Source organism: Opisthocomus hoazin, chromosome 5, assembly GCF_030867145.1.
Source record: "Opisthocomus hoazin isolate bOpiHoa1 chromosome 5, bOpiHoa1.hap1, whole genome shotgun sequence".
Lineage (NCBI taxonomy): Eukaryota > Metazoa > Chordata > Aves > Opisthocomiformes > Opisthocomidae > Opisthocomus > Opisthocomus hoazin.
In genome coordinates this window covers 31,577,172-31,598,924 of record NC_134418.1, presented here as the reverse complement: position 1 = coordinate 31,598,924, position 21,753 = coordinate 31,577,172, and the positions used below count along the sequence as shown (strand labels likewise).

General features: G+C 42.2%; 1 protein-coding gene across 2 annotated transcripts in view; it reads right to left on the bottom strand.

The window, feature by feature from the left end:
- Window positions 1–21,753, bottom strand: part of ANK2 (ankyrin 2) — a 365,935-nt gene that overhangs the window by 92,365 nt on the left and 251,817 nt on the right. For both annotated transcript variants that reach the window (XM_075420874.1, XM_075420873.1), the window contains 12 exons: window positions 20,124–20,222; window positions 16,893–17,090; window positions 13,834–13,932; window positions 13,564–13,662; window positions 10,927–11,025; window positions 9,535–9,732; window positions 7,307–7,405; window positions 6,663–6,761; window positions 4,898–5,095; window positions 3,350–3,448; window positions 3,144–3,242; window positions 439–537 (listed from right to left, as the gene is read on the bottom strand). In XM_075420874.1, the coding sequence (XP_075276989.1) occupies window positions 439–537; window positions 3,144–3,242; window positions 3,350–3,448; window positions 4,898–5,095; window positions 6,663–6,761; window positions 7,307–7,405; window positions 9,535–9,732; window positions 10,927–11,025; window positions 13,564–13,662; window positions 13,834–13,932; window positions 16,893–17,090; window positions 20,124–20,222 (1,485 nt within the window). The remainder of the gene's footprint in view (window positions 1–438; window positions 538–3,143; window positions 3,243–3,349; window positions 3,449–4,897; window positions 5,096–6,662; window positions 6,762–7,306; window positions 7,406–9,534; window positions 9,733–10,926; window positions 11,026–13,563; window positions 13,663–13,833; window positions 13,933–16,892; window positions 17,091–20,123; window positions 20,223–21,753) is intronic.

The window sequence follows — 21,753 nt, the reverse complement described above, 5'->3', positions numbered from 1 at the left end:
TGAACTCAGTAAGAACCTGAAACAGATCCAGCAGATGGAGGGACAGAAATTTACATGCAAATCTTCAAAAAAGCCCAGGGTCTGATTTTCCCTTAATTTTTATGGAAAAATCCTTATCGAGATATCAATTTACAGACAGAAGTATTGAAGCAGAGGGCAACTGAACAAGCACAGCACAGCTAGCTGTGGCCAGCCTGACCCTGCAGCTCAGAAATCAGTTTTCCCACCTCACATTTAGTTTAGTGCACAGAGAGTTAGATCTGATCTGAACTACCTGAAGAGGATAAGGAAAAGTAGGGGAAGTTACATGTACACATCTGGCAACCAGGTGTACGGGGGATACTCTCACCAAAACAAAGGCTTGCTCTCTAGTCCTAAGAAAGGAAAGAAAAGAACCGTCCAGGGAAACAAGTTCCTGCTGGCACTTCACAGACTTACAGTGGTGATGGCGTTGGGCTTGGCCCCATGTTGAAGAAGAACATTAATGATGTGAGTGTGGCCTTGTTGAGCAGCTTGGTGAAGAGGGGTGTACCCATTCTGTTGTCCACGGCAGTTATGATAAAAGCAAACAAACAAAGAACAACAACCACCAGTAACTAGATTAGACACTTCGCTTCCTTCTGCTCCTTTTGAGACATTTAAAATAAAAATTATGCCCTCAATTGACCCAAAGATAAGAAATCTTCAGTAACAATAATACTGCTTCCCCAGATTGATGAAAAGATAAAGAAAGATACTATTTTTATAAAAAGATCATCTTTCATCTCACAATATAAGCAAACTCTGGAAAGACAGATAATTCCTCATTTCCTAAATCAGAGGGAGGAACAATGAGGAACAGTAAAGTTAAGGTGGCATGCTAAGGACATAGAATCACAGCTGAGGCAGAGAACATTTTTATTCCTCTCACATCTTAGTTTTCTACAGAAGCCCCAAGATTTGACTCCAAAATAGATTATTTGCTTTTGAAAAGGCTAACAACATACACCTATTAGAAATGTCTATCAATTTTGGCTTTACATTGCCTTCAAAAGGCTTGACCAAGCTGTAATTATGCTTGAAAACACGAACACAATGTCTGCATCAATAAACATGCTTAACTCCATATCCTTATCTGCTCCATTGATTCATTCTCATGTTACACAATACAGAAACATAACCAACACGTACTTCAGCTAGTTGATCTGAGATGTTGTTGTGTAAGTCCAGTCAGGAAATTCATTTACAAAATTATTTGCAATTGGCTTTGAAAGCAAGCAGAGAATAAACTGGAAGAAAACACCAAGTTGATCTCACTGCACACTTATGTAGAGCCTGGGGACAGGCTCTGAACGACACACTCTGAGAGTTATCTCTTTTGCAAATGAACAGAAGCAAGTAATGCTTTGTACTATTAATTAAATAGTGATAGATCAGGACTGTTACAGTTCTTTTATCTACAGTATGTGTGCATGGACTACTAAGAAATCAAAAGAGGATTTTACTGTAGGTTGTAGCGCAAAGTAAATTCACCATCTTCACTTAAATATTAGTGCAGTCCTTCAAAAACAGAAATCAGCCATATTATTTTTCACTGGAGATGGCACAAAGCAACACGCAGGCTTTCCCTAGTTAAAGACCGACCTGCAACAGAGGTTATTTGTTCTTTAACATGCCTATTCCGAATCCAGCCAGGATGGATTTGCTCTTTAAACCGAGTCCACAGTACCAGTTGACAGATTGCCAGCATTTTGATTGGTCCCTTGGTGTGAGATTTTGGAGAACCACTGCCCCATACTCTCCTACAAACTTGCTGACTTTAATGAAATTACTCTAAATAAGTGAAATACCGGTGGAAATGGCATCAGAATCTGGCCCAGTGGCCTCTTAGACATAGAGTGAGACCTAACACTCAAGATGCAAGTATGTCTGTCCCTTTAGCTAGCCTCCAAATACCTCAGCTGACTGTCTTGGCAGTTACCATTTGGATCCTGCTAGTGTCTGCTTTATTAATTCGCATCAGCTGTTTTTCTAGTAGCATTGCCTGTTCTTTTGGAATCCCTGTTTTTTTCCCATTGATTTGGGTGATCTCACAAGGGATGGGCCAGCATCTTTTATTTATTTACTTTGCTGTTTCTTACCACATCGAGCTGTGACCACTGTGATGAAATAGTGCTACTTTGAGCAAGTAGCATCCCATACGTTGCAGCTGGGAACTGAGGAGCTGGTCAGAAGGACCAGCAGACCACAAGCCTGTGATTTTGATTGGATTATACAAGTACTAAGTGCGTCACTAGAAATATCAATGGACTTCTTCATGTTGATCCCAAGACATCCAATCTGAAGCTAGTAGCTAGCTACTGCCTGAAGCCAGCTTTAACCAAGCTGAAGCCCTGCAGCTCCTGAGATATCCTTCTCTTTCTGATAAGGGTGATGTGAAGATATCTGGGATGCAACACTCTTGCTGTCCCCAGAACATATCCTTGTATACTCTAGAGATACACTATTCTTGCTACAAAATGCATCACATTCAGCTGCTGTGCCCACCAGTTTATACTAGAAGAAACTGGTGAAGTCAGACTTTGGCTATAGGCAGTCAGGTTCATTTCAGTGTAACTGGTCAGTAACAGTGTCCCACATCCCCCTCAAAAAAATCCCCAAACGTATCTTCAGTAAACTGCATTCCCTCATCACAGCTGCTTCCTCTCCCAAAGACATACCACCCACGCTTTGATCAGAAGTAATTCTTCCCACTCTTCTCCCAGCAGACTGGAGAGAACCTGGCATCACCCTCAAAGTGTCTGAATAGTTACTTACCAGTTTGGCAGCACATCAGTATTACACTGGTGTAAACTATGTGTAAACGAGACCAGACACAAGCTCGCATTTGTTAGTTTGCAAGTAAAAAGAAAACAATGAGATTGATTCTCTGTCTCCTTCTTCCATACGCCCAAATAGTAATCTGAATTTTCCTTTGTGAACACTACACAATGAGATGTAGCAGAGAGAAGGCATTCCACTACAGCCATGAATCACTGTATGTTGACAGCTACCATGCAATAATTATAGTTTCCTAATGAACAGGCACCTATGGTATGCATTCGTAGTGCTTGGTTACCAGGTTCACAATAAAGAGCAAAAGCGCACAATGAAAAATTCTTTACCTTTGTTTTAGCATTGACATTTGCTCCCTGCTTGAGAAGAAAATTCACCATTTTGATGTTTCCATAGTGGCACGCCACAATTAAAGGTGTATAACCAAGCTACAATAAGAGAATAAAGAAGTAAAACTGCAAGCTCAGTGGAACATTCCTTTTACAGTTGTAGCATCCTTTGGCACACTAGAGACAGTAGCTACACCATGATTTACCTTTGTCTGAGCATCTTGGTTCGCACCATGTTTTGTGAGTATTTCAGCTACATTCACTTTATCTTCTTGTGCTGCAAGGTGTAAGGATGTCAGTCCAGTCTGGAGATGGAATACACAAAATAAATAAAGATAAAAATAAGAATAAAACCTACTTTACATGAGGAAAGAAATCTAGACTTTCTCACTTTCTCATCTTTAAAACATGAAGAAGTCCTAATTATAGCTTCTAAGTATGGGTGGGTTTTTTTTAAACAAAGTAGAGTTGATGTTTCTCCTGTTCCGGCTCACAAACAGCTCCAAAGCAATTACATCACCATAACCACAGAGTGAAACTTTCAGGCATCAATGATCGCACTCGGATTTTATACAATAATGTCACTTGAGAAGCTGAGAAGCCCATCAATAAATTAGGAAAGCACATTCACTGTGCTTCCCACTCCTCAGACAGGAAAGGGAACCTTGACAACTGCAGGCATGAGTTAGAATGAAGAGAATAACTTCCAGAAATAGATCCCCTTCAAAGATGCCAAGGACATGGATGCAGCCTTTAACTAAAAGCTCACTGTGTTCATGCACACAGTACTTGCTGTAAGCAAGGCAGGGGACAAGTTTTGTAAGAGAAATGAATACCACCTTGTTTCTCACTGATTAGGTAGCATAATACATTAATACCAGACTATAAGAGACTTGAGCTTTCTATTTTGACTTGGGTGAACAAAAGCTGCAGGCTTCTGACAGTGAATAAATAAGATTTACATATATGCCTGGATAAATCTGGTGACCTATGAAGATCTAGAGTAATGTGCTTTTTTTTAGGAACTCATTTTCTGTGAAAAAACTGTCATGTACAATCACAAAAAAAAAAAAATTGAATTTTCTCACTCACTAGTCTGCTAATAATGTTGTTTTGTTATTTGCCAGACACTGCCAATTTCTTTCACTTGGAAAGAAGGCTGAGGGGTAAATATATGAGGAACAGCAGCTTTGCTGGCAAGAGCACTGAACTGTTCTAGACTGTAACTCTCAGGTTTCTCATACATGTTGTTAAATCTACTCACAGACCCACAAACTCCAGAATTTTACATTCCTCTTCCTTTGCATCTAATGTAAAACTTCGGTAGCATATGCAAAACACCTGAGAGACGACAAGGTTGCAGCACAACAAAAATGCTGCAGCCCTGCCTTCGTGAATGCTCAGAAGCAATTTTGTCTTGGTCTGTCTTTCCTCCTGTAACCTTTCTACCAGAGCCAGGTGTTACATCATTTTTCTGCAGTCACAGCAAACAGCTGCAGCTCCTTCTGTGCACTAACCCAGTACAGATATTAATTACATGACATAAGTTAACTGGTCAATCTATCTGCCAGTCCTAGATATCCTCTTCTCACTTTTACTGTTCACACACTTCTTGTCACTTCTGCAGACTCACAAATATATATACAAGGAAGTGAAGCTGAGAATTCCTGACAATGTGACATTACTCCTACACTACACTTTGAGTCTTACTGAATATTCCCACCCACAGTACTTTGTCTCTGGCTGTGAGTTACCTTTGTTGCCACATGGATATTAGATCCTTTCTCCAAAAGCAAGGTCACCATGTCAGTGTGACCTTCTTGGGAGGCCAAATGAAGTGGAGTGACTCCCTGCTTGGTCAAAATGTTGGTCTCTGCCCCATAGTTCAACAGAGTGGTAGCTATCTGCATCTGATTCTTCTTGGCGGCAATGTGCAGAGGAGTGTATCCGTTCTAACACCAGTCAGGAAACAAAATGAGAATAAAGTTAACACAACAGCCATATAAGCCTAACTAGTCTGACACCATAAGACAGTATTATTTTATGTTACCCCTTATTACTAGAGATGAGAGTTCATTAAATTTTCAAGGCCAGACATGTCTGGCACAACATGCTGTTGTGTTGGCTTGCCCGTCTTGTTATTTTCGCCATCTAAACTAGAACAAAGCCAGCCCTCGCTGGGGTGGGCAGGACTTTTCAGCTGGTACCTTCAAATTATCCTGATTTTGACACCTACATTTTGAACCAGCTATGTTGTAAATATTCACTTTTGATTGATGAGTGACATTCTCTGCGGTGAGTGATGGGTGCACACTCTTCATTGTATTATGCTTTTTCGGCAGGTGTGGGTAGAGGTGTGTTTGCATATGGAATTTTGATACGTGTGTCAGTCATGGCACTGGTTGGAAACAGAAATAGGGAGGAACATTTTTCTGATCAAATTAACCATTTAAGCAAAGCAGAATGGCATTAATGGTACTTTCTGGCAATAAGACAACTTCCCACCTTTAATTGCTTTACAACGCACTGCAGGGTAAAATTCTGCGTTACAGCAGACTGTCCCTTTGGAGGTGTTCATTTGGTTGATCTGCAGTTTTTTTAAAAGGGAGCTTTAACAAACTATCCTATTGCAACTGTAGCTGCTCTCCACACACCGGATTGGAAACAACAGCTCTGATACAACCACTTAACAGACGGGCCACGTTTTTTGGCAGCGTGTACAACAGCAGCCTCACACAAGGCAGAACATTCTGACATCAGCACCAATTTGCTTGTTATTTTCCCCCTTTAGTAGTCTTGGCCTAACACAGTGACATCATGACATTGTTCCCAACCCCGGAATGAATTCTCTGGTCAGAGCATACACATAATTTCTAGTATTACACAGCACTAAAGAGACTTCCAGCTACGACTAAAGCTCACAAGCATAAAAATGGGCTGAGAGAGACACATACACAAACACATACCTATCTCTTCTTTTTCAACGAAGGTCTGAGAGAGCCTTACACTAATTTAAGTAGGGGGTCATCCAGCCAGGCCAACTTCCTGCTATATAGAACCATAGAATGCTTTGGCTTGGAAGGGACCTTTAGAGGTCATCCAGCCCAACCCCCCTGCAGTGAGCAGGGATATCTGCAACTAGATCAGGTTGCTCAGAGCCCCGTCCAACCTGGCCTTGAATGGTTCCAGGGACGGGGCCTCCACCACCTCTCTGGGCAACCCGTGCCGGTGTCTCACCATGGCTCAGTGACTCACCTAGTCACAATGCAACCACCTCCAAGACCCCCACAACCCCGCCAGCCGGCCCGTTCCAGTGTCTGCCCACCCACACCCTGGGGATTATTATATCTCTTTCCATTGAGCGGACGTTCCCCATGCCGCAGCGGGTGTCGGCAGCCCCGAGACGCTGTCCGCCGCTGTCCCCTCGCCTCTCGGGCAGCGTGCCCGTGGCCAGCTGGCGACGGCGGAGGCCGGGCCACCCTCTGGCCAGGTTTCCTCAGGCGTCGGGCAGGAGCTCACCTTGGCGGTCGCATGGGGCGAGGCGCCCTTCTCCAGCAGCAGCAGGGCCACCTTCTGGTTGTCGTAATGGGCCGCCACGTGGAGCGGGGTGAGGCCGTTCTGTAAGGGCGGTTACGGCGTTAGGGCAGCGCTCGTGGCGGGCCGGGTGGCCGCGTTAGGGAGCCATTAGTGTGTGAGGGGACCGGACTGTGCAGGGTGATGGGGACCAAGAGGTGGAGGGCAAAGCCACAGCCAGCCCTTAGCAGGGGAGAAGCAGGGGAAGGGGGTGAAGCCCCGGTTGCTGGTGGTTGCAGGCCTGGTTTCCATCCCCCCAGGGCCCACGCTAAGCAATTCCCATAGCATGAGGGCAAACGGGCCTTGCCGCCATGTTTATCCATTAGGATTTTGACAGTTTGGACAGCTTGATGGAACTGGCGCCTCCGGAGCCACAGACACATATCTGTCCTGCCAGGGACCCAAACCCGACACACTCAGTTTCCACAGCTAGGGCACAAAACCATCACCCCTGGGGGAAGGCGACCCTAGTAAAGCCAAAGCCACCATATGAAAGCAGCTGCAGCCTTCTTTCGCATGCACGTTTCACACAGTTCTTTCCTACGGAGGAATCCAGAATGCTGCTGACATTTTTTCTTTCTTGTTGGTACCTTGCCGGCTGAATCGGGAGAGGCACGACGCTGCAGCAGCAGTTTTGCCACTTCCAGGCTCCCATATTTGGCCGCCACGTGCAAAGGTGTGAATCCCTTCTGAAAAATTCCAGGAGATAAAAAGGAGATGTTTGCGTTAAAGGTCATACTGACATCTCTAAGAACTGTGTATTAAGTGCTTACTCTTCAACCTATATCCTAGCTCACAGAATCAACAGCAGTACACAGAAAGACCATCATCTCTTGAAAGCACTTTGAAAAGCATGAAATACAAGAAAATACTTTCCCTTTTTGTTATTCTTTCATACATACGTGCTTTCAGGCTGGCAGACATTTTATCTGATAGATTCCACTAGCCACACACACTGTGGGTGGGCTATGAAGACACTTGTTCAAATTTCTGCTCCAAATCAGCTGCACTTCTTAGTTTCATGATGACAGCTTTAGAAATATTTCCTGTATCAATTGTTGCCAGTGACAATGAAACACCAAAATCGTCGAGAAAAGCTCCAAACTTCATATTCCTCCTTTAGAGTTTGTTGAAGAATTATTTCTATTTGGCCTCACGTATCCATACAGACACTAAGTTCTGCTGTAGCCTCTGAACTGCAGCTAAAAAAAGTGATGTCTGACTCAGTGGTTTTGGAAACACATTGCGGCAAGACTAAAAATCTTGTCTTTTAAAAAGAGTCTTTTTCTATTTGTTTTAATAATGCTTGCCAGTACAGCACAGGTGTAAGGTCTATGTCTAACTAACATGCTCTTTGCCTGTTCTTTTAATTAAAACAAAAAGTCTTGATAAGGAAAACTCATGGATGCAGGACAGTAGGTGGCAGACTGCACTGCTGCCCTGACAATAATTCTGGGGTGCTACAGTGACCTATTTGCCTGTAATGTTTATCATCATTATCATCTTGTTCCATTAATCCCACCTCATAAAGAGTTTACGTCATGGAATCTCAAACATTTCCAGTTCATGAATGACAGGTTTGTAGAGAGATTATCTATTGGACTACATCTTATCCTAGTCATAATTACAGAATGTTCCTGCAGTACTAAAACACTTGCCATAAAGCAATATCGGAAATTAGGAAAGTATTTAGTGTATTTTTAGACATTTTAATGTGGCTTAACAGCTGGATAAAAGCAGAACAGCAAGCATTTCCAGTAATCCATGGATCATAATTCGAAAATTGCTGGTTTAGTCTTCTAAACCCTGGAAGACACCCCATTGTTCAAAAATATGATATATTAAGTAAACAACATATAAAATATGACATATAATAAAGAAGCAATCCATAAATAATAAATACAATATACAATATTACATAAAATGTTATACATATTAATTAATATTATATTTATTTAAATAGGATAATATTTAAGCTCCAGCTGTAAAATCAGGGGTACTTTGTAAGACCTAAAACAACAGCAAGAACTAAGTGATTCTCACTTAATCACATGCAATAAATTTGGACAAGGTATATTGGAAAAGAAAATAGGAAAAAAAAGAAATTTGGACAAGATACACTGGCACGTAATTCTATTCACAGCTATCTATTTTTTTTATGTGTTCATCACTCTGCTAGGAATCTACTGGTAAACTTCTCTGGCTAACAAAACAATAATGATTCTGCAGACAATTTCTTCTATTATCCCAGACAAAATGGCCTGTTGTGTCATATGACACCTCATTTATAGAACCACTGAAAATAGATTCAGCCTTAGATGCGACTGGACAGATGCTGACTTCTATATTTTAGGAACATTCCTTTCAGCTAACACAGCCAGAACTATTTTACTATTTAAACAAAAAAGGTATTGAAGAATAAGCAGGCCTGTTCATAGAAAAAGTGTCTTTGTCACCCCCTTTTCTATTTTGAAAATTTTGGCCAAAAAGCCCTACCCATAACACAATGGGAATGAGAGAAATAAGGACTTTGTGTACATTTTAAACCTGTTGGGATCATGTATTTGTCATGATCTGCATTTGGCTCCAGTGGCAGCCGAACTCACAACTTCATACGACAGTAAAATATGTCAAAATTTTACTAACTTCTGATAGATTACTTCAGTCTGTTGGATCGCTGTTGATTAAGTAAGAACAAAACAAAAAACCCAAACCAGCTCAATTTCTCGGGGTGAAAGCACATTCCTCATGGAACAGGCGTGCGCTGGCATGCACTGCCTGTTCTACGGGAATACAGACATAAAGCATTTTGTCTTACTTTGGTGGACATGGAGTGCGAGGCACCTGCCTCTAGGAGAACCGATGCGACATCGACTTGTCCCTCTCTGGCAGAGATGTGCAGTGGAGTGTACCCATTAGTTGTTGCGGCATCAGGGTGGGCCATGTGCTGTAGCAGAAGTTGGACGATCTCCGTTTTACCCAAGCGAGAAGCAATGTGCAGTGGAGTCTGTTCTTCCTACAACTCAAATCGAGTAGATAATTAGCGCAGGTAGAACCACCCTGAGGACAATATTCTGCCTGATCCAAACAGATCCACCTACGCATTTGTCTTGCAAAAATCATAGGCAGTAACAGTACAAAAAAAGGCAGTAATGAAGGGCTTGTAGGCTAATTCTTGAGATAAGCTTCAGGAATGATTTATTAGAACAGAGAGATCTGTGAAGAAAAACATCTTTTTTCCTTTTGACAAGCAGATAGCACACATCACTGTGAGCATCACTTGCTCCCCTTTGTGTTCTTAATTTGTTTTGCAACAGCTGTGCCTTGCTCTACAAACAGTCCCCTTGGTTTCAAAATTTGGCACTAACTGCTATCAGAACCTCTGGTGCTCAGTTTTAGGACATGGCTGTGCACATCCTTGCTCAGACAGAACAGCTATTGCTGGTCTGAGTCAGACACGCTGCACTGAGTCTAGCTGGGATGGAGTCAATTTTCATCCCAGCAGCCCATCTGGTGCTCTGTTTTAGCATTCCAACCAAGGCAGTGTTGATAACACACCAGGGCGTTGGCTATTTCTGAACAGTGCTTACACAGCACCAAAGCTTTCTCTGCTTCTCCCTCTGCCCCCCCCAGGGAATAGGCTGGGGATGGGCGAGTGGTTGGGAGGTGACACAGCCAGGACAGCTGGCCCAGACTGACCCAAGAGATAATCCATACCATATACCATCATGCTCAGCAATAAAACCAGGGGGTGAGTTTTTCCAAAGGAGCCATTGCTTGGAGACTGGCTGGGCATCAGTCTGCTTGTGGGAGGTGGTGAGTAACTGCCCTTGCATCACTTGTAGTGGTAAGGGATTGGTTTTGTGTTGGTGTTTTTTTTTCCTTTTTGCTCCATCTATTAAATTGTCTTTATCTCGACCCAAGAGATTTTCTCGCTTTTGCCCTTCCAGTTCTCTCCCCTACCCTGCTGTGGGGGCAGCAAGTGAACAACTGAGCAGGGCTGAGCTGCCGGCTGGGGTCAGCCCACCACACCTATTCACTTTGGAAGAGCTATGCATAAACAGATTACTGTATTCAGAACTGGTTTTAGGTGTGCTTAATATTGAATCAACAGATCAAATAAAAATGAAATTACTCCTCCCTAGCTCCTCTGCTTCAGCTATGTTTTTGAGTAAGAGAAAGCAAAAAATATAGTACGCAGAGCACCTACCCTGGCTCGGGCATCAACCAGGGCCCCATTTCTCAAGAGGCAGCGAACTACTTCCACCTGCCCAGCACGTGCCGCCATGTGCAACGCAGTTTCTCCACGCTGCAGAAAAGCAAAAGCATTTCAGTGTCCTAAACTTCCACGAAGAAACAGAGCTCTGAGAGTGTAAATTCCACCCACGTCAACTCATGCAGAGACCCGCTTTTCCACCAGCTGGGAATGTGGCTTCAGACCCAGGAACAGGCAGTTCAGCAGGGTGTCTGCATACATGTCGCTGGGCCTGGGTACACTTCGGTTTGCAAACTCGGTGATCCCAGACAAATGTAATCTCACTACAGAGGGACAGAATGAAAATCCTGGCTTACAGAAAATTCTGCCGTATAGACTCCCCTGGTCACATATGTTCCTCAGCTTTCTACATAACAGTGCATCAGCTTGTGTGCCGCACAGGAGATAAGAGTACGTCGAGCCTGTCTCTCTCTAGGGATTGGGAGGCGCACGAGCCTCAAGATGGAAGGGGATATTTTTCCAGATGGTCTCTTCCTGCGCACTGTGTGGAGCTGGCAGCATTAAAAGGCTTTGTAATGGCTGTGCACAGCTGAGCCAGCATATGAAACGTGTAAAATCTGTGCTCAGCAGCATGGCTCTATCTGCAGGCTGTGGAACGAATCTTGTTTCAAGCCGTTTGTAGCCCACAGAATTTGAAGGAGAACATGAAATTTTGGAAAGCTGACTGGAGTGACGTGGAATTTCAGATCAGGATAATGACATACGGATGATACATTCAAAGCATTTACTTTTTGCATAGGTTTGTAAAGGAACACTGAAAGTGAGTATTCCTTGACAATGGCTTTTCATGATTAATTTTGCACTGTCCAACATCCTTTGAGTCACTGTCCTAAAGTGAACCAAAACAGTACCTCTGCAGCTCATTGGTATCTGGTACATCAGGTACTGGGACACTTCCAGGAGCTCTGTATTTATCTGTTGTGTTATAAGAACACAGCAGGACTGATCACTTCTTTGTGATAATTGTTCCTTCTCCTTACTCTAGAGCTGGAGTATATTCTGTTGGAAGGCTTTCAAGTCCACGATTACCCAGTTAAATTGGAATTGCCAAAATGAACACTCTGGTCAAGACCTTTTGCGTCAGAATCAGGAATCATGTTTTCTTGTCCTTCATCTGGATGTAGGAGAAGCAGCAGCCTGAGCTTGCCTACTATTATGAACTTCTAATTAAAGCAAACCCTCTTCATCAGGAGTTGATTGATCTCATCATTTTAAAATTAACAGTGTATTACCAGCTGTGATTAGTAAGTAGGTAACAAACAAAATCCCACAGCCCTAGCTACAAATCTTAATAGAGAATCTCATCTACATGGACTTTATTACCTGAAGAATGAGCTGTTTAAAAGGTAAGATTTACATTTCACACACTCTAAAGATCAAATTTCTATAAAGATCCTTTTGTACTTGAATTAGCAAAGCAATATAGCTTTTGGAAACCGTTAGTAATTCAACAGGGAACTTCAGCTTACCAAGTAAAAGCCAAGACACCTGTGTAGCATAAATTGTAAAGTGTTAAACTTTGGACACAAATGTCTAGTAACACAATACTTCTAATTGCTTCCACAAGAATTTCTTGTTGGCTTTCATATCATCAATAAAGTTTTTATATATAGATTGCTTCTATTAAAAAGTATGAAAGCAGTAAGAGACTTTGTCAAGAAAAGTCTCTTCTAATGACCCAAGCAAACAACTCAGTGTGCTCAACATTTTTACTAGGTTTCATATAAGATTTTTCTAGCTGAGAAAAACTGATGAGTCCAGTGTACATGGATTACTAAATTTTTGTTGCTCTTTCGTTGTTGGGAACATTTAGCTATAACATTACCTACTGGTAAAAAGCTGCTTTCAAACTGCAAGTGGTCCTAAGTTGAATATTTGTTTATATTGACAAATTCGAACAGTAATGTATCTATGAAATACAGCTCAGAAAACTATCATGTTCTTATTATTGTTTTTCTTCTTGGTAACTAGGCTATTGGTATACAAACACTGATTTCTATGGTAAGTCAGGTTCTGCATTTTGTGTTACCTCCCAAAGGTCACATTTTCTAGATTTAAGCACGTTCTTTCGAAAGGCACCAGTTGCTGGAATTTCCTGTATAAGAGGAACATCTTGAGTTTAACATTTTTACTATTTGTTTGTTAGGTTTTAAGCATTTTATACCCTTTCACTGATACAAATGACACAATTTCATGGCAGCCAGTGAAGCTATGCAAGCAGAAATTAGAGCCATTTGGATTTAAATTTCATCTTTTAGAATGGAAACACAGTCTTCCCTGTGACTTGGCTCACAGTCAGTTTTGGATGTATCTGGTGAGCTTTGTCTGTCTCTAAGGGAAACTTTACCTACTCCAGCATTGTTGAAGAATGCATGAAACCACAGATGGCTTATAATGCATATTCAATCACCATTTCCCCCTCTTCACTAAAGGTGCTAGAATGATTTGTCCTAAAATACAATAAAGCCATAAAGTATCATTAAAATGTGACCTTTGGTTGAGCTACATGGTAGGCCAGACCCTTTTTGGAGGAGGTATTGCACAGATGGTTCTAGTCAAAGCCATACTCACAATGTTAGTGACATCGGGAGAGGCTCCGTTCTGCAGCAGAAGGAGGACTATGTTCAAGTGGCCCATAAATGCAGCCACGTGTATTGGTGTGAGGCCCGACTGCGAAACAAAGCAAGAGCAGTTTTACTCCTCTGCATGGGCGTAGGGAAGGGGCTTCTTTGTTTTAAGTAGAACATAAGTGAAAGTGAGGCATGACAGGAGAGAGAAAAAAGGAAGCAAACAGGGAGAGAGAGAAGGAATGTTTCTTCAGCACATGAAACATTTTTCTACCTCTGTTATAGCCTGGATTGAAGCCCCATATTTCACCAGGAGTTCCATGACTTTGATGCGATTTTTCTTGCAGGCAATGTGCAGTGGAGTAAAACCATTCTGTGCAAAAGACAGTCACGTTAGTTAAAAACATGCAGCTACACTTTTCCACACAGCTCCATGCTGGCACACTGGGAGCAGAAGTGTTAGAGTACCAGAAGCAATTGTTCTGTAAGCACAACAGGTTATGAATCACAGACATCTCCCAGTAGTCTGAGGCAGAACAAAGCAGTGCCACTGCTTTCTTCTAATGAACTTGAACTTCCACCTCCAAAAACCAGACATGCCTGTTCTGACTTTCCACTGTACGAGCACACTCAGGTATGTACGTGGTTCCAAAGGTTGCACACATGTAAGGATGACTTAAAGTGGTTCCCAAGATTGCCTACCACAAGGAAGATATAAGAAATGATAGTGATCACTCTCAAATCAGTCAGTGTCTTTCGAAATATGGAAAGCGTATTCTATACCTCTCTAGGAAAAGAACAGAGTACTTCCAGATTCCTCCTTATTTTGTTTCTCTTTTTATAGTATCTTGCAACCTAAGCATCTATGTGTATTTATTTTTATATTTACGCATCATTCTACAGTATACTGTATTCATGTTTGTGTGTGTGTGTGTGTGCACATTCTGTGAGGTATCTTAAATAAATAATCACTACTTCACTCATTGTTTCATCACACTAAGTGTTCACTCTTGAAGTATTTGTGCCCCCCCTCCCTTTATTCCTGCCCTGCTGAGACACAAAGCTTTGTAAGCAAGGTTTCACTCCTCGTCTGCATCAAAATTTAGAGGGGCAGGGTCCGGAATGAAAGGGGGGTGGGGAAGGGAATATCTTAAATCAAGATTGCGACCTAGCATTTTGTATTGTGAGACAATACTTTTAGTGTTATGCTTACTATCAGCACATACTCATTTCTTTGGAAATGCTTATTCAGTATGACTGAGGCCCAAATCAAAGCACGTCTTCCTACTCTAACACGTGCTTTGACTTCAAGCTTTTTTTATGTACTATTCTAGTTAATGCAGGTTAAGTGTGTGCCAAAAGCTAAGCAAACACATTATTACCCATATGTGAATATTTTAGTGAAAAGCACAGATAACATTTTTAGATAATGTTGAAAAATTGCTATATATATTCTAATGAAAAGGATCAGTATTGCTAAACAATCAACTAGCAGTAAACAGAACTTATCAGGGAAATCTTAGCTCATGGGAAGAGGCATGTGACATATTCTACAGTCAGCTTTTGTTAACGGAAAAGTTAATTACTAGTTGATTTGAAGGTGCTTTAAAACATATACAAATTGAAACATCTAAGAACTCATACAGTGCTTGTATCCCCAAATCATTTTGTAAACATTAACAATTTTTCTTTACATCTAGCTGAAAATTAATTATTTGTAAAATTTATTCCATCACAGGACTCTGCTGAATATTATTACTCCTATTAGCCTTCTCTAATTTCTGAAAAAGGAATCAAAACCACTAGATATATTACCTCCCACTCAACGCCTCATTATATTTCATGGGGAGTTTTACTGTTTAGGGAGTTTTACTGTTTCAGAAGTTTCCACATTTTCACTTAATTTTATTGCCTGAGTTGATTTCTACTTCTGTTTAAGTGAGGAATGGTTTGATAGGGGAGAGGAGAAGGCAGAAAAAACAATTCACTAACAAATTATGAGCATCATTTAATACATTAAGTACTATAAACAAGCCAGAGGCGACAAGTCCCTGATGGGAGAGGAAACGAGAGACGAAAAAAAAACAGTCTGGATGGAAGAGAGCAGAGAGGCAGCAGCCTGAGGGTGTTCTCCTTTCATTTCAGTTGTTTATCTGGGAGGGAGGAACAGAAGGTGTATTTATGGTCATGGAAGGAAAGAAGATGTGGGGGCTAGCATATAATATGTGTGTGTGGATAGCTGAGGAAAATACAGCTAAAGATAACCAGAAGACTGGCAAGAAAAACAAAAAATGATGAAAATAGCATCAAAAAAGATCAACCAAGTGAACACGATATCAAGAAAGACAAAACAAGAAAAGCGTAAGAGGAAGCAAGAGGGATTATGGGATTGGCAGGTATAGTGAGGCCAAGAAAAATGAGAGGGCAGAAGAAAATTGTGTCAATAAAAAGTCAGTTCCAAGGAAGTAAGGGAAGTAAGGGATAGGGGGAGCCTTCACAGAAAAACACAGGGTCATACTGAAGGCAAGAAGCTGGGGGAGACATCAGAGTGGCCTGCGGTGGAAGTTCTGTGGAGGCACTGAATACAGCAGGCAATGGCAGACTTCTTGCCATTCGGAAGTATCTCAAGTGTTCACGGTCTCTTTCTTCCCCCGCTGAGTGTAATACATTAGTACTTTAACTTGCATCCAGCTAACAGTCCATGGGGACACTTCCTATTAGAGAAAATTGGAACCTTGTCTGGGATTGGATAGATTTAAGACTCTTCAAAGCTTTGTATGTTCCCAAAGCCAAATGTGATGTTTTTCTCTTGGTTAGGGGATAATGGTCCGATAGCGAGTGAAAGCAATCATACCTGTTTTCCTGTAAGCATCACAACTGTTTTTTGAAAAGGAAGAAAAGTGGCACCTAATAGAGGGGAATGTCATAATTTGATAAATGCAGAAATATTAGCTTCTTAATATATTTTCTCCACGCCAATAAACTTACTGATTCAGCTGAAAGCTTAGATATTATTTGTCTATCATATCACATAGTATGGAAAACCAAAGTATTAATTCAGTAAAATCCCAATGCATGTGTTAACATCAGCTAGAAATGGCTCTGATTTTAGGAACTCTGTAGAGCTTCCAGACCTGATACTACAGCCACTTGCCACAGGACATGGTCCATGACTCAGCCCAATGATAGGAGATACAATCCTGGTAACCTGTTGTTACTGCAGCTATTTAAGGCTGTTGGAGTTTGTTGACAGTTTTCACTTAGCTTTAATGGTAAAAGCTACTCATCTGCCCTAGATAGGTTTGTTGCACTACACAGGTGGGACAGGTTTACCAGGGCACGAGCATTGGGATTTGCTCTCTTGTCCAGAAGGAGTTTGGTGACACGGTAGTGGCCGCAGTGTGCGGCCACATGGAGGGCAGTCAGGTAATCCAGCGTGACATCATCCACAGGAGCTTTGTGCTGCAGTAGGTGTTTGACGCATTCCACATGGTCCCCCTGGGCCGCCATGTGAAGTGGAGAAAGTCCATTCTGTGGGAAAATAAAACAGAACAGTAACTTCAAGTAACTCCCACTTAGACAGTGGCACGTATTAGAAAGATGCCATCATGAGTTTGCAGAGTACCCCCATCACTGAAACAGAGCTGCACCTGAGTTTTGGACTGGAAGAAAAAACTGAAAAAAGCTATAGCCACCCCTCCCCTTGCAGCAAATACAGGCAACTTCAGAGGCACATCATATAATAAACAAAAATCAGAACTAAGCAAAAGAATCTAAGGGTCTTGCCTCACGATTTAATGAAACATATCTTGACCTTAAAAGACAGTTCTGGGTATGTTCATTGTAACACTGAGACACAGATTGTATGTCAATTAGAGGAAAAGCACCTACTTACCCATCATTGTATCTACTAAGGAACCTATACTCTGGGTTTTTTTTTAAGTGTTCATTGAAAAAAAACCAATCATATTGGCAAACCTGACCCTGAGCTTCTGGGAAATGATACTTTCAACCACCACTATTGTTGGACCCTTTTTTCAAACCATAACACTTGAAGGGCAGTGGAAGCAGGAGTTTTAGAGCCCTGTTTGGCTTTAATAGATGCTTTTGTAAATATTGAAGTCCATGGAAGGTAGACAATTAGGAGGAAAGAGAATTGTCGCTATTAATTTGTATAACAAGTTGTTTTTAGAGAAAAAATAGTTTTAGTATTTACATATTTGTCTGTCTTCAGTTTGGAACCACTTGTTTCAGTTGGAAGTTAGAAGAGGAAGTTGCTTTCAAATCTATGTTCATTTTCCATGCAGTAAGGTACTTAAGCAGCACTGCGTGTGTAAAGACCAGCTATAACATATAGACTTGGACAGGTAACTGACTTGGTGGGGTCAAACTGTTTATTTGTCATCTGGAAGGAGAGAATCATTCACTAGATGATTGTGCTCTGCTCAATCCTCAACACAGTGCAGACATCCAGATGCTGCCACCGCAATGCTGACATTTTGCCTGACTAGCAACATCTGCCTTTGAATGGCAACATCTGGGAATCCTGCCTGAAGTGTGCACAACATATGTGGCAGGGTCTGCTCTTCTGAGCCTCTCCACCTCTTAGTGAAGTGAGGGTGTTGGCACACGAGGTTCACCCAACCACCTTCTCCCACCAAAGGAATCGGCGAAACTATTAGGAATCTTTGCCCTACAGTTCCCATCTCCCTGTGGATCCCTCCTGCATAAACAGATGACCTGGACTACTTGGTGCTATCAAGGATAGGATGCACAGCTTGAGCACATCCTTATTTGACATAGTTGACATGCTCGCAACCCAGTGATAAAACCTCCTGAAGACTATCAAGAGAAAATCTTGAGTCTCCAGTAAGGATAACTATGGGTCAGAACACACAAATTGCCCTTGTTTTGAGCTCTGCTCGAGGGATTGGCGCCCAGTAAACAAAGTAATGGTCTGAAACTGGTATTTAACTTGTTTGTCCCTCCTGATCTTGAGGGGACCTCAAGCATATCACTGCAATACTCTACTGTTTTCCAACTAACAATATCAACTACCTTTGTCAGGCACTCTGAAATTTACTCCTGTGAAGTGCTGCTCAGTGGGGTTTGCTATTATACTACAAGTATCTTTCCCTCATTAGTTTGACCAAAGGGACGACATTTGTAGGAAATGCATTAATCTTCGATGTGTGCTTTTCAGAAATCAGTAAGAACACACTGAAATCATTTTCCAAGTCTGACATAGTCCATGAAAACAATTAGGAGAAGCTGTAAGTCACAGGTCCTAGTTAGCTTATATGAAGAATCAGAAAACAGACACGAGGAATCATCTCTCAGGAGTGACTGACCCAGCTTTCCCATCTCTGTGTCGTATGGTCTTAGGAAGCAACGCAAGTGAAGTGCCTGCAGTAGCACTGCATATCATGTGTTTAGTCTGATACTACAGACAGGGGCAAAGAAGTGTATACCGTTTCATACGTTTGGAAAGGATAGAATCATAGAATGGTAAAGGCTGGAACGGACATTAAAGATCATCTGGTTCCAATCGCCCTGCCATGAGCAAGGACACCTTCCACTAGACCAGGTCGCTCAGAGCTCCATCCAACCTGGCCTTGAACACTTCCAGGGAGGGGGCAGCCACAGCTTCTCTGGGCAACCTGTTCCAGTGTTTCACCACCCTCACGGTGAAGAATGTCTTCCGAATATCTAATCTAAATCTGCCCTCTTTTACTTTAGAGCCGTTCCCCCTTGTCCTATCACTACACACCCTTGTGAAAAGTCCCTCTCCATCCTTCCTGTAGGCCCCCTTCAGGTGCTGGAAGGCTGCTATAAGGTCATCCCGGAGCCTTCTCTTCTCCAGGCTGAACAGCCCCAACTCCCCGAGCCTGTCCTCATAAGAGAGGTACTCTAGCCCTCTGATCATCTTCGTGGTCCTCCTCTGGACTCACTCCAACACATCTATGTGCTTCCTATGTTGGGGGCTCCAGAGCTGGACACAGTACTCCAGGTGGGGTCTCAAAAGGGCAGAGTAAAGGGGCAGAATCACCTCCCTCAACCTGCTGGCCACGCTTGTCTGGATGCAGCCCAGGATACAGTTGGCTTTCTGGGCTGCAAGCGCATATTGCTGGCTCATGTTGAGCTTCTCATCCACCAGCACCCCCAAGTCCTTCTCCTCAGTGCTGCTCTCGAGCCACTCTCCACCCAGCCTGTACTTGTGCGATTGCCCCGACCCACGTGCAGGACCTTGCACTTGGCCTTGTTGAACTTCATGCGGTTCACGCAGGCCCACCTCTCCAGCCTGTCAAGGTCCCTTTGAATGGCATCCCTTCCCTCCAGCGTGTCAACCACACCACACAGCTTGGTGTCATTGCCAAACTTGCTGAGGGTGCACTCTATAGTCCTTAATTATGTAAGAAAATCTTATTTTTGATCATTCTATCCATTAATACATTTCCTTTGGGAGAAAAGAAACATTCCTGTCTTCTTCCTTGTCCTTTCAGTGACATTGAAAATTCTGTGGAAAGTTACAGAGCTGTTAACATACTCTAACAGGACACACACCTTGGTCCGTGCAAGCAGTGGGGCACCTCGTTCCAGCAGCAGCTCCACAACTTGGTCATGTCCACTTCTTGCAGCACAGTGGAGTGGGGTGAGTCCATCCTTAAAGTAAAAGGAGGGAAAACCAGTGAGCACATACCCAACTGTCCATCCTGGCATTCTGAGGAACACTGTTCCAGGAATGCATCACCAGAAGCTTGTAAAAAATCTGGTTTTTTGACTCGTAACTAAAGCTGGCTCCACAACACGAAGTTTCATCCCTACTCTGCCTTGCACCAGTAAAGGACACTCTAAGGTTACCATTTCAGAGCCGAAGCCCATTATGTGATGAAATCTCTTATAAAAGAGGATAATGTGAGCACACATTGCCTCCTCCCCTCCTTCTCTTCTGCATGGTTTTGAGATTGTACTGCCTCTCCCTGGATAATGTGTGCTGGGCCAAGGATGCTCCATTAATCAACACTTGTCCTTTGGATTGCTTTTGATGCAGGGATGAAACAAGAAATGTTCACACAGAATTTTTTTTTTTTTTTTCAACAGGCAGCGGGAGAAATAAGATTTTGAAACAAAGAAAAAGAGAAAGAAAGAAACAAACAGAACAAAACCTTTAGTTTCTGAGATTGACTGGTGAAAAAAGAGCTAACCATTCTGGGCTAAAATTGCTGTGAGACCACCAACTTCGCAATATTTTTTCCATTGCAGAATACCACCCTATACTTGCTCAGGCTACTCAGTAATGAGCACAGCAGTGGCAGTAAAAGATGTGCCAATGAAACATTTAGATAGCAGAACGCATTCTGGGTCATTCTGCTACAGTTTGGACTTCATGCAGAAAAATAAAGGAAATACGAGGCAAGAAAAATAGTTGCAAAAGAATATTAGTGCTGAATGACAGAAAAAAGAAAATATGCAAGATACAGAAACCAAAGCTTTCACGTCATTAGACCTCAATATTGTTCAATCATGCACTCAGAGAAGTCATCAATACTTATTCAACAGAGATAGGTTTTTGAAGGTGAAATGGTAATAGTTTTTAATCACAACAAAAGCCTTCTCCCTTTGAGACACACTGCTCATCTTAGATGAGGTAGATGCTATTATTCTAGGGTGCTTTCAGAGGAATCTAGTAACAGCATGAGTAAAAGATGAATATACTGGTCTGAGATAGATTTGTTACTTAGAAGTTTAAAAAGTAGCAAAAATGCAAAAACATGGCCTTAAGTGTGAGTCAGTGACCCTGCTTCCTACACAGATATACTGTTTGCCTTGCTGGAGTTTGGAGGAAGTCTACATCACTATATTTTTACTACCACTACTAACATTTTTAAATTAAAAGTAGCTCTAGACTGCACAGTGCCATCACAATTGCAACATCATTTTGGCTATGCAAACACAGCCCTGTAATACTCTACAAAAGGTAGTTATGAGAATTAGATCCTCCCTCATCCTCAGTTTTGAAAGCACAGAGCACCTTTCTGAGTTAACCGTGCAACAAAGCTCCACTGTCATGAGGAACTGAAGTTTGCAGGGAGGAATTTTTCTCCCTTACTTATCTACTGTTGCCAGAGATATTTCAGAAACATGTGAAGGGGTTAGGTGTGTCTTGACTCACTATCTCAGAGGCAGAGGCATC